Source organism: Castanea sativa, chromosome 8 (genome assembly GCF_040712315.1).
Source record: "Castanea sativa cultivar Marrone di Chiusa Pesio chromosome 8, ASM4071231v1".
Taxonomy (NCBI): domain Eukaryota; kingdom Viridiplantae; phylum Streptophyta; class Magnoliopsida; order Fagales; family Fagaceae; genus Castanea; species Castanea sativa.
This window is the reverse complement of record NC_134020.1, coordinates 15,618,566-15,630,893: the sequence shown is the minus strand read 5'-3', so window position 1 is coordinate 15,630,893 and position 12,328 is coordinate 15,618,566. Positions and strand designations below refer to the sequence as shown.

Below are 12,328 nucleotides of genomic sequence, written 5' to 3'. Positions count from 1 at the left end.
CTTAGACTTGTGGCCCGAGGAGCCGAACAAGAACTAAGGTCAGTTTAACACTTGAATGTTTGCAAGTGACTAATTTCTCTTAGACTTGTGGCCCGAGAAGCCGAACAAGAACTAAGGTCAGTTTAACACTTGAATGTTTGCAAGTGACTAATTTCTCTTAGACTTGTGGCCCGAGGAGCCGAACAAGAACTAAGGTCAGCTTAACACTTGAATGTTTGCAAATGATGTAGAATTGATACGAATGGAAACCACGCACAAAAGGAAATTCTTTTCTTAATAATAATAACGTCTTAAGTTATTTACATTCCAAGGGCGAGGAATCACCCTTCCGTCCAAATCTTCTAGACGATAAGCCCCTATTCCTGCTAATGAGGTAATTTTATACGGCCCCTCCCAATTAGGACCCAACTTTCCCCAAGCAGGATTTTTTGCTACCCCCACCACCTTTCTTAGCACCAAATCACCTGGTACTAGAGGTCTGGATCTAACTCCCTTGTCGTACGTCTGCTTGAGCTTTTGTTGATAACTGCCCATTTTCACATTGGCTACCTCTCTCCTTTCCTCAATAGTATTCAAACAATCATACATCCTCTCATGATTGCTCGCTTCATCGTACTGGTCAGACTTCAGGGTGGGAAAGCCCGATTCTAATGGTATTATAGCTTCCATTCCGTACGTCATCGAAAAGGGAGTCTCGCCTGTTGATCTTCGGGGCGTAGTGCGATAAGCCCATAATACATGAGGCAATTCTTCTACCTAGCCTCCCTTAGCATCATCCAACCGTTTCTTCAATCCTGCCAAGATAACTTTATTTGTTGCTTCAGCCTGACCATTCCCTTGAGGATAGGACGGTGTTGAATATCCATTTCTTATTCCCATTTCTGCGCAGTATCGCCGGAAAGCCTTACTATCAAATTGAAGCCCATTATCAGAGATCAAAGTATGAGAGACTCCGAAGCGAATTATAATATTTTTCCAGATAAACTTCTTCACATCCACATCCCTAATATTGGCTAATGGCTCGGCCTCCACCCATTTCGTGAACTAATCTGTACCGACAATGAGCCATCTCCTATTACCTGGTGCCCGAGGAAAAGGTCCGACGATATCTAAACCCCACTTAGCGAAGGGCCATGGGCTGGATAACGGGTTTAAGTTACCTCCAGGTTGATGTATGCTAGGCGCAAACCTTTGACATTGATCACATTTCTTGGCATAATCTTGAGAGGTTCTCTGCATGCTCGACCACCAATACCCTTAGGTCATGGCTCTATGGGCTAGTGACCTTCCTCCAGTATGACTCCCACACACACCTTCGTGCAATTCCTCCAGCAAAGGTTCCACGGCTTCAGGATGTACGCAAAGCAGGTACGGCCCTGTGTAGGAACGTCTATAGAGTTTTTGCTCCTCTAATAGCCAGTAACGGGGAGCGCTTCTTCGTACCTTCTCGGCCACTGTTCTATCTTCAGGTAGTGTTTCGTGCTGCAAGAAAGTTACAATTGGGTCCATCCAACTTGGACCAACATGAACGCTGTGAATCCGTACTGCCGAGATGTTGGTCAAGCTAGAGGACAATAAATCCTCCACCATAACCATACGTGGTAACTTTGATCCCAGTGAAGTGGCTAGCATTGCTAATGAGTCAGCATGAGAATTATGTCCCCTTGGAACTTGTTGTACCTTGAAACTTTCAAACAAACCCAATACCCCTTGAACTCGTTTGAGATAGCTTTTCATTCGCTCATCTTTTGCCTCAAACTCCCCATTTACTTGCCTTACTACTAATCGGGAATCACAATACAATCTCACTACCTTTCCTCCCAAGTGTTTAACCATTTGGGCGCCCACTAAGAGAGCCTCGTACTCGGCCTCATTATTAGTGGCTGAGAATCCCAACCTCAATGACTTTTCAATGACTAGCTTTTCAGGAGATATTAGCACGACTCCAATCCCGGCTCCCCTTCGATTTGACGCCCCATCGTGTAGACTTCCCAGGGAGTGACTTCTTCCAACCCAATGGACATTATTGTCATCATGGTACCTCCGTGGTTAACCTGACATTCCGTGAACTCGGCTACGAAGTCGGCAAGGATTTGCCCTTTGATAGCTGTCCGAGGCATATATTTGATGTCACAAGCTCCCAGTCTGGTTCCCCACTTTGCTACCCGACCCGTGTAATCCGACTTCCTCACGATAGCCTGTAAAGGCAATTGTGTGAGTATTACTACGGTGTGAGCTTGGAAGTAATGTGGCAATTTCCTTGTCGCATGCACCACGGCTAGAAGCGCCTTTTCCAAAAGTAGGTACCGCTGTTCTACTTCCTGTAAAGACTTGCTGACATAATATATCGGTTTCCGGACCCCATCATCATTCCGTACTAAGACAAGACTTACGAAGTAATTCGTGACAGCTAGGTAAGCATATAACACTTCTTCCTTCTCGGGCGTTGATAATATCGGTGGTCTGGACAGGTATTGTTTTAAATCTTCAAAGGCCAAGTCGCATTCACTAGTCCACTGGAAATCTTTCCATTTGTGCAAAAGGCGATAAAATGGGCGGCACCTGTCTGCGGACCGGGATATAAACCTGTTCAAGGCTGCAATCATTCCCGCTAACTTCTGCACCTCTTTCGGATTCTGAGGGGGATGCAAGCCTAAGACAGCCTTAATTTGATCAAGATTAACTTCAATTCCCCGATGAGTAATCATGTACCCTAAAAACTTTCCCGATCCCACTCCAAAGGAACACTTTGATGCATTCAAGCGTAATTTATACTTCCTTAACACCGAGAAGGTCTCCTGCAAATCTGTCAAATGGTCTTCTGTTCTCTTACTTTTAATGACCATATCATCAATATACGATTCCATATTACGCCCCAATTGCGCATTAAACATTCTGGTCACCATTCGTTGATAAGTGGACCCTGCATTCTTTAAGCCAAAGGGCATCACTCGGTAATGGTAGTTGCCATTAGGGGCACGAAAAGCTGTTTTCTCCTGATCATTTAATGACAAAGGGATTTGATGATACCCTTGGAATGCATCCAAGAAGCTCATTCGGGGGTGCCCCACAGTTGCATCCACCAGTTGATCAATTCTGGGTATAGGGAAAGAATCCTTGGGGCATGCCTTATTCAAATCTGTAAAGTCAATACAAACTCTCCATTTTCCATTCTTCTTTTTTACCACGACAGTATTGGCCAGCCATTCAGGATAAAAGATCTCCTTGATCGCCCCGGCTTGCTTTAGCTTACTAACTTCCTCTTTGACTGCTTCGGCGTGCTCTTGAGATGCTCGCCGAGGAGGCTGTTGTCTAGGCGTCGCACGGGGGTTAATATTCAAATGATGGCAGATAACTTCTGGATTAATTCCTGGTACGTCATAAGTCGTCCAAGAAAAAACATCAATATTATCCCGCAAGAATTGGACCAATTCTGCTCTTTCCCGTACCAGCAGCCTAGATCCGACCTGAAAATATTTTTCTTCATCTACCCCAATAACTATCTTGGTTAGCTGCTCAGCAGAGCCTTCATCCTCATCTAGGCCGACTTCCCGAACAGTCTCCTTTAATTGCTATGATGTCTCAAGATAGTCCCCTTTCAAAGATTCTCGGCTTGTTCGGATAGTGGCAGATGTTAGACATTGCCTGGCTACCATTTGACTGCCATGTAATATTCCCACGCTTCCTCGCATAGGGTACTTCACCATTACATGTAAAGTAGATGAAACTGCCTCCATTGCATGCAACCAAGGTCTAGCCAAAATGGCCGTGTAAGGAGAGTATGCCATAACAACTATGAAGTTTACATGCACTTCAGAACCCTCCACCTGCACAGGCAGCCTAATCATTCCCCGCGGTATCACCTAATTTCCATCAAAACCGATCAACGGATGGTCGTACTTTTCCAAATCCTCTTGTTTCAACTTCAACCCATTGAATAGGTCCGGATACATAATCTCGGCACCACTTCCATCGTCCACCAAGACCCGTTTCACATCGTATCACCCAATACGCACCGTAACGACCAGGGCGTCATCGTGAGGTTGAAACGTGCCTTCTTTATCCTCATCAGAAAATCCCAATGTGGGCGTCGCCGAGGACCTCATTCTTTTATTTGCTTGATGACTCTCCTCTATGCCCTCGTTCCCACACTTGTTTTGAACAGTCATGACCCGAGAAGGTTGCCCCAATTCTCCTCTCGGCTGGGCCAAGATGATGTTAATAGTACCTAGAGATGGTTGAGGGGCCTGACCCCAATATTTCCGAGTGCCTTGCTGGCCCCTTTTCTCGTCCGGATTAACCAATAAGTGATTGATCTTTCCAGCCTTAATCAAGTGATTCAGATGATCGCGCAACGTCCGGCAATCCTCCGTAGTGTGTCCCTTATCCTGGTGGTAATGGCAGTGGAGGTTTTGATTTCTCGTAGATGCATCTCCACTCATTTTGTTAGGTGGCCTAAAATATGGCTCATGCCGAATTTTCTCCAGTATGTGATGCACGGGTTCCTTAAATAATGAGTTAACTAGAGGAGACTCGGCGGTCCTCGGATAGCTTGGAAAATCTCGTCTAGGCCTACTACCTTGAAACCCCCCTACCCGAAGATCCTTTTTCTCCAGGTACCCCTTCATTTTTGCTTTGCTCTGCATTTGATCTTCTTCCACCCGTTTATACTTATCTATCCGGTCCATGAGCTGACACATATCTATCGCGGCCTTCATTGTCAAAGACCTCCTTAACCCATGCTCCGCGGGAAGACCCACCTTAAAAGTCCTCACGGCTACATCTTTCACATCCCCATCAATTTCATTATACGTTTCCCAATATCGGTCAGAATAAGTTTTAAGTGTTTCCCCCTCCCTCATAGTCATAGACAATAGAGCATCCAAGGGTTTTGGAATCCTAGTACAAGTTATGAACCTTGCTCCAAATGCCCTAGTCAACTCCTCAAAAGACCTCAGAGAACCTTCTGCTAAGGCATCAAACCACCTCATAGCCACGGCCCCCAAACTGGATGGAAAAACTCTGCACATCAATGCCTCATTATTCGAATAAACGGCCATCTTCTGACTAAAATGACTAACATGCTCTACAGGGTCAGTCCTCCCGTTATACATAGTAAAGATGGGCTGTGAAAACCTACGAGGTAGCTTTGCCCTATTTATCCTGGCTGAAAAAGGGGATTTGGAAATTTGCCTCAGGGCTTTACCCATTGCATCACTCCCGTCATCACGATATATCCCATCTGCATCAGGCATCCTAATCTCCTTCTGCTATTTTACCCTAACGTCTGAAGACACACCGCCACGGGTACCACTCCGAGTAGGTTCGAGTACTGGGGGAACCCTTCCTCTGAGGCTTGCTCCCGAACTGTCACTGGAAGAGCTAGCAGTACTTATACGCCTCCGCTTCCTACTATCCATGCACTTGCGTAGATAAGCTATTTCAGATTGCATCTGTTGCAATACCTCGTCACGAGACATCTGTTCCTCAGTCAGTGATTGTCGCTCAGCCCCTTGACCGCCATCATGTGCTCTCACCACCTCTGAGGTATGTCCCTTTCCTTTGTCACGCTGAAGACTTACCGCTACGTCCCTGCTTCGTGAACTTACTGATTCCTCCCCTTCTAGGTACGTTTCAGCCATCTATTCTTATACTACGTTGTTGTCCCCACAGACGGCGCCAATTGTAAGGACCTGAGAATTCACAAACTTATTTAACTTCCTCTTCTTCGTTTATTGATCAGAGATCCTTATACAATAAATTTGGTAGAGAGGGTTCAACAACAAAAAGTCCCCCCTCATAGTCTCTTCATTCCTATTTATATTGTTTTCTGCTTTCATCGTAGCCTTACACCTTGCAATCTGCGGTCCCTTCCCCATGACACTTGTCCGTCGGCAATGGAGCAAGATTCTACTTTGCGTTCCACACTGTTCAGGTCATGTCCACATTAATGCGACGGATAGAGGTGATGCTTGCTAATTAATGCGGCCAGAATGGTTGTTGCCGAGCATTTAATGCAACCTTCCAAATCAGCCTACTACATCCAGATATTTGTAACACGTCCTTTATGTAGTTATCGTCCACGCCACTTCATCTTCGGGCACACCCGGAGAGACCTCACCTTGCATACTAAACGTTGGCCCTCCTTTCTTCGGGTCCTAAGGTTCTTAGGTCCTCGGGTCCTCACAAAATATATATATATATATATATATGTGTGTGTGTGTGTGTATAGATCGATGATCCTAATTAGTTTGGACTTTGGATTAAGCGTAGTTGATTCGATTAGATTTTTTTTTTTGGTAATTATAAGAATGCTCCCCGATAGTCCATTTTAATAATAAACCTAACTACATTTACACCAGGTTGTAGTAAGAAATCAATATTATCTACCATGTTAGAAAAAAAAAAAAAAATTTATTTGTTTGCAGTACCGGTTTTTATTTTTTTTTTATTTTTTCTTGGGAGTCTTAATTTACAAAATCACCTTTTGGATTTTCACGTGAGTTTATCAATTCATTCGAATTTATTTATTTTTTTAAATAATTCATTCTTGTCTTCGCATGTAATAATGTACATTTTTTTTTTTTTTTTGAGAATCGGATTGTCTTGTGAGTTAATTTCTGTAAATGGCATCAATTATTGATTTTTTTTCCTTTTCTATATTTTGTATAATGTGTTACTGATAAAGATATTTCACTTAATTTTTCAATGTAATATGTGAGAATCAATATTATAGGCTGCCATCTTAGGCTCTTTTCTTTTATAATAAGTATTGATGAAGAGAGGCATATGATATTATTTAAGAATTATGAATGATATGGTTAAATCATGTCCATTTGATTTAATTAAAGACAAATTTTGGATACAAAATTGGTTGTAGCATTTGGTTACAACTTCAATTAATATTTTTTTATTGGATATGAATTATAAAAAATCTACCATTGAATCAATTTTCTTCTTATATCCTCTATACTTGCGAAATTTTCAGAAAATAAAAGATTAATAGCTATGCCGTCAATCAAGTCTTTCAATTTTAAGTTTTTGTAGTCTAAAATTATGTATAAAAAATAATTTTATGAATAGTAAATAATATCTATTTGATACAAAATTTGATGTGTGTTTTAATAACATAAAGAATACGCAATCTAACGGCTATATTTTCAAAACATATAGTCATGTTAATTCTTTTAGTGGGAGTTATAGCCGTAAATTACAGCCAGTTAGCCAAACTTTGTCCTTTAATTAATTAATTCAGTTAAGATTTAACGAAAAACAATTGATAGAAGCTTCTACTTGTTACAAACTTAAAGCTTTGAAGGAATTATTTAATTAAGTTGAGCATGTAAAATTTAACTTGATACTCACCCAAATATATATATATATATATATATATATATATATATATATATATAAGAGTAACATTCTCAAAATCAATCTCTCTCTCTCTCTCTCTCTCTCTCTCTCTCTCTCTCTCTCTCTCTCTCTCTCTCTCTCTCTCTCTCTCTCTCTCTCTCTCTCTCTCTCTCTCTCTCTCTCTCTCTCTCTCTCTCTCTCTCTCATTGCAATTCATCACATATTAGTATAAACACTAATATATTGGAGACTCATCTAATAAAGGATAAGTTAAGGGGGTCGGGGTCCATGGCCCTTCTAAAATGGAATAGGTAGGAAGGAAGGAGCACTCATTCCTCAATTTTCCTTCAAAATCTCAAATATTCATTCCCCTCAAAATTGGGCGAATCGGAGGGAATGAATTAGATTAATGAAATTTTCTCTGAAACTCCTAAAATATGCCCTATACATTCAATATTTTATTTAAAATAGGAGTATAATAGTAATTTTGTTATAAATGATTCATTTTCATTCCTTCTAATGTTACTCTCAAACGAAGATGTTACTTACATTCTATTTTCTATCCCCTTATTTTAAAAATCCAAACAAGATAACATAATATCATTTCATTCCTTTCTTTTCCTTTGATTTCCATTACTTAAATACACTCCATTTCTTTATGATTTGTTCATTGCATTCCATTCCATTCCTTTATGAACTTTCAAACGAAGTGTTAAAAATAATTTTTACCTCCCTCAATAAGTGTGCTTCTGTAGGACATGTAGGGAAAGATCCTAATTCATTGCACACAATTATTGAAAAATCATGCATGTGCTTTTGTAGGACATGTGGGGATAGATCCTAATTCATTGCACAAAATTATTGTAAAGTCATCCGACAAGCTAATCAATGGATCTCAACACATTGAGAAACTCATAGAAAACATTCTTCTAAAAAAATTGCAATGAATAAACTAAGAGTTCAAGTTTCAATCAATGTAGTTCGGTGGCTTGCATTTGAAGCTTGGGATATTAGCTATCACAATGAAAGCATCAATTCATCACTTAATCGCAACAATTTTCTTGAACTGATACAATTGTTGTCATGTTACAATGAAAAGGGTGTAGATGTTGTAATAAAAAAGGCTTCAACGAATGCCTCATATACTTCATCACACATATCCAAAAGGAGATTATTTATGTCCTTTTTAGTAAGGTTAAGAAAGTGTTACATGAGAAAATTAAAGATGCAAAGTTTTGTGTTAGTGTCAATAAAATTCGTGATGATTCCCAAAAAAGAGCAAATGATTCTTATTTTGAGATTTGTTAAAGATAATTTTATTCATGAAAGTTTTCAATCTTATCCAAGTCAGAGACACTACAACTTTAACTTTCAAAGATGAGATATTTAGCAGTCTTTTTCATCATGACTTAATTATTCAAAATATTTGAATTAAGGATATGATGACCCAAGCAATGAGCGGTGAGTGGAACGGGTTGCAAGCCCTAATTTTTAGATAATATCCATATTCTTATTACGTTTATTGATTTGTACATCACCTACAACTTGCATTAGTTGAAACATCTCATTAAATATGTGTTGTTCATTAATGTTTCACTAGCTTGGCTTTTGTCGTTAATATCGTTGTACTTCTTGCAAATGTAGCGATGAATTGAAATATATTCAAGCTACTAAAGTTGCTGAAAAAGTAGTTAATAATGAAGTAAAATCTAGAAGGGGGCTTAATCAAATTGGCACTTTGAAGTGAACTATAGATACTTAGTGGGCATCTCACTTTAATGAATATCTAGCTTGATAAAAATGCTTAACACAACTTGTGTAAATCTAGAAAACATTGCTTAGGAACTAGATACTCTCAGCGTGGAGATGTAGATTTTTCTCTTAACTCATTGATGTTCTTGGAGTTTATTATATCTTATTGTTAGAGATATATTGACATATTAGCTTAATGTACTATGTTCAAGTTCACTTACTTTGTCGGCAAGACAAGTCTCCTACTTACTAGAAGTTTAATTTTTCTCTTTTGTATTTACTCTAGCATGTACTGCATGGTATGCACATCAATACTAATATTTAATACTTATGAAGGACATTTTGAAAATCACTAGTATTCTTTCTCAAGTTTTGCAACGACAATCTCAATATATTATGAATTCCATTGATCTTCTTCAAGTACTATAGACTTCATTACAAAAATGAGAGAAATAGGATGAGATACTTTTCTTATGAAAGTAAAATCGTTGTGAGCAACACAAAACAAATATCTCTGATTTGAGTGCTTAGTATATTGGAAAGCGTGGTCAATCTTGATTTGAACAAGATAATTTAAGTTGTATTATTATCGATCAATGTATTTATCATTACAATTGATTTTCAATTGCAAGAATTAAACAACAAATTTAATGAAGATATGATAGAGTTACTTGTTTTTAGCTCATTTTTGGATTCTATTGATGGTTTTAAGATGTTTGATATTGATGACATTTGCAAGATTATGGTGTTATTCTAAAGATTTTAAAGAGCAAGAAAAAGTGCATTTAAGAATTGCACTTCAAAATTGTGAGTTTGATGTTCCTCAACACCCAAAGCTAAAGAATCTATCATCACTTTTTGAATTATAACAAGGGCTGGTGAGAGCCAAAAATTAACAATCTATTCATTTGTCGGTAGATTGATTAGACTTGTGTTTACTCTTCGTGTTTCAACAACTACGAAATGTGTAGTTTCAGCCATAATTCTTGCAAAGTTTTATAAGAAAATGGAAAATGAGTTTTTGAATTATTATTTAACATGCGTATAGAAAGAGAAATAGCTAAAAGGCTTAGCATAGGAATCAATTATAAATTATATTAGTACTATGAAAGAATGTATAGTACAATTTTGTTGAGTTAAATAAATTTTTATTGAATAAAATATTTTTTCTGGTCATAAAAAAATTTATAGTTACTTAAAGATTTTGTTATATTTAGGCTCCATCCATCCAAATGGTACATCTAGTTGAGAGCCGATCCGAATACTATTCTACCAAAAGGTTGATAACAAGTCTTTGACTCTTTGTTAGGATGGAAGGAAAAGCACTGCCGAAGTATTATCATCAGTATGTAGAGTCAACTAATATGGTGTACTAATATGATGTACTAAAAAAAACACCTAAGTTAGTTCAAAAAAGAAAAAGAAAAAAGTGGACTGCTACATGCCATCATTACTAAATTTAATATAAGCTCATTGGCTCTGTTGAGTACTGCTACATGCCATCATTGATGAAGTACTGTTGTCTTCTTTGGCTCAAATCTTGGTTTGGTTGTGTATTTAATGAATGCATAGACAACGATCTAAACCTATTAGTTCGGTAACAATTTTTTGCCTCTGTAAAAAAATATATATATATTAAATGATAGTTGAAAGTTGAAGTACAAATCTCATTAATTTGTAAATTTCTTGCTACTACCTCAATGTCAACGCCTTTTGAACAACATTTTCTAAAATACATCTAGTTCATGCCATTGTTATTAAAATAATGAAGTAGGACATAAAATTTTTTTTATAGCAATTAGTCTTGGGGCTAGAGGTGTCCACATTCAGGTCAAGTTGGCTTAGGTTTGGGGTGAACCTGCCACTCGACCCGGTAACTTTAGGTGTTGGAAATTCAGACCAGTCGTCATTATTTGTTGATTTCATTGATATCAACCGCCACAACTTTGTAAATCCTTTGATCAGATCAATCAAAGTCATCTTAGGCACAGTGGGTCATTGTTGCGTCATGACATGGTGGACACTCACAAGATCTTACTGAGATCTCACCAATCCCAGTGGAGATCTCGACAAATTTGTTAAGATATTGTTAGGTTCTAAAGATTTAGGATTAAATATTTAAAATCATATTTTGTATGTGTTGGCAAATCGAGAACAAAACATGTCTAGTCTATGTGTTAAACAATGCTCAAAGGTGTATGTTTCAAGCTTCAAGTTCGAGCTGATTGCAAAAAAGTGGGGTCAGAATCCGCCAAATTCAATCAATTGAGAATTAGGCCCGATCGATCAAGAATCGCAGAAAAAGAATTTTTGCAGAATTTTAAATTAGGCCCAAGCCCGCAAAAACATTTAGGGTTTCAATCTAACTTGTCCACAAATAAAAAGGAAACCTTAGCTACGTTTTTAAGACTTTTGGAAGACTTGTGTGTTACTCTTTGTGAGATCTAAGAGGTTTTGTACCTTCTAACTATACAAGCATCTATTGTAGCAAGATCTACAATCAAGCGGTGGTAGAACCTAATTGCTGTTACAAAGATCAACAACTGAGGGTGATCTGAAACCTTTGAGTGGGATCTCAAAATCACAAGAATGGGTACTTATGTTGCAATAAATCTAAGGAGATAAGGAGTTTGTGGATTCAGAACTTGCACGTTGTCGTTTTAGTAAATTACTACTTGAGGTAGCAATAGATTAAGGCTAAATCTTATTATAAAAACTTCAATTCTCTTATAGTGGATTTGCTTTACCTTAAGTATTACTAGGTTAAATCCTCCCCTAGGTTTTTACCTTGAAACAGTTAGTTTTATTGGTTTTCCCAGGTTATCATATCATGGTATTATTTACTTTTCCGTTGCTATGTAGGTTATGATTTATTATTATTTAACCTAGATCTAAATAATTAACCTAAATAATCACTTGGATAATATATTAGGGGGTCTAAACAGAATAAACAAGTGGTATCAGAGCAGGTTAGTTCTTATTTATAGATATCTATACTTAGAATTGATCCTTGACCCCTGCTGTCATGGATTCTTTGTCTCTTTACTTGAATGTAATTAGGTCAAGAATTGAATCTATTTTTTCTTAGACTATGTGGTTTTTTAAATGTGCTAATCCTATCCTTGAGTATCTACATATAACTACCTCTTGCAATAATTATGTTTGTTATACTGCTTTGACTACCTTAAAGGCACAAGATACTTGTCTTTGGTATTTGGATAGT

General features: G+C 38.1%; 2 protein-coding genes across 2 annotated transcripts; both read right to left on the bottom strand.

Annotated features, from left to right (window-relative positions):
* Positions 1-756: 756 nt before the first annotated feature.
* LOC142605918 (uncharacterized) lies at positions 757-1,836 on the bottom strand. The gene is made up of 2 exons (XM_075777343.1): positions 1,286-1,836; positions 757-907 (listed from the first exon to the last, which is right to left on the bottom strand). Exons 1-2 carry the CDS (start codon positions 1,834-1,836, stop codon positions 757-759), a joined length of 702 nt encoding a protein of 233 aa, XP_075633458.1.
* Positions 1,837-4,001: 2,165 nt separating this feature from the next.
* LOC142605916 (uncharacterized) lies at positions 4,002-5,255 on the bottom strand. Its single transcript, XM_075777342.1, has one exon. It carries the CDS (start codon positions 5,253-5,255, stop codon positions 4,002-4,004), a length of 1,254 nt encoding a protein of 417 aa, XP_075633457.1.
* Positions 5,256-12,328: the final 7,073 nt, after the last annotated feature.

Coding starts and splice junctions, on each gene's coding strand:
- LOC142605918 (XM_075777343.1), bottom strand. CDS start 1,836: ATGGTTAAACACTTGGGAGGAAAGGTAGTGAGATTGTATTGTGATTCC. Junction 908..1,285: donor GGGAGTCATACTGGAGGAAG/GTCACTAGCCCA, acceptor TCAATTTGATAG/TAAGGCTTTCCGGCGATACT.
- LOC142605916 (XM_075777342.1), bottom strand. CDS start 5,255: ATGCCTGATGCAGATGGGATATATCGTGATGACGGGAGTGATGCAATG.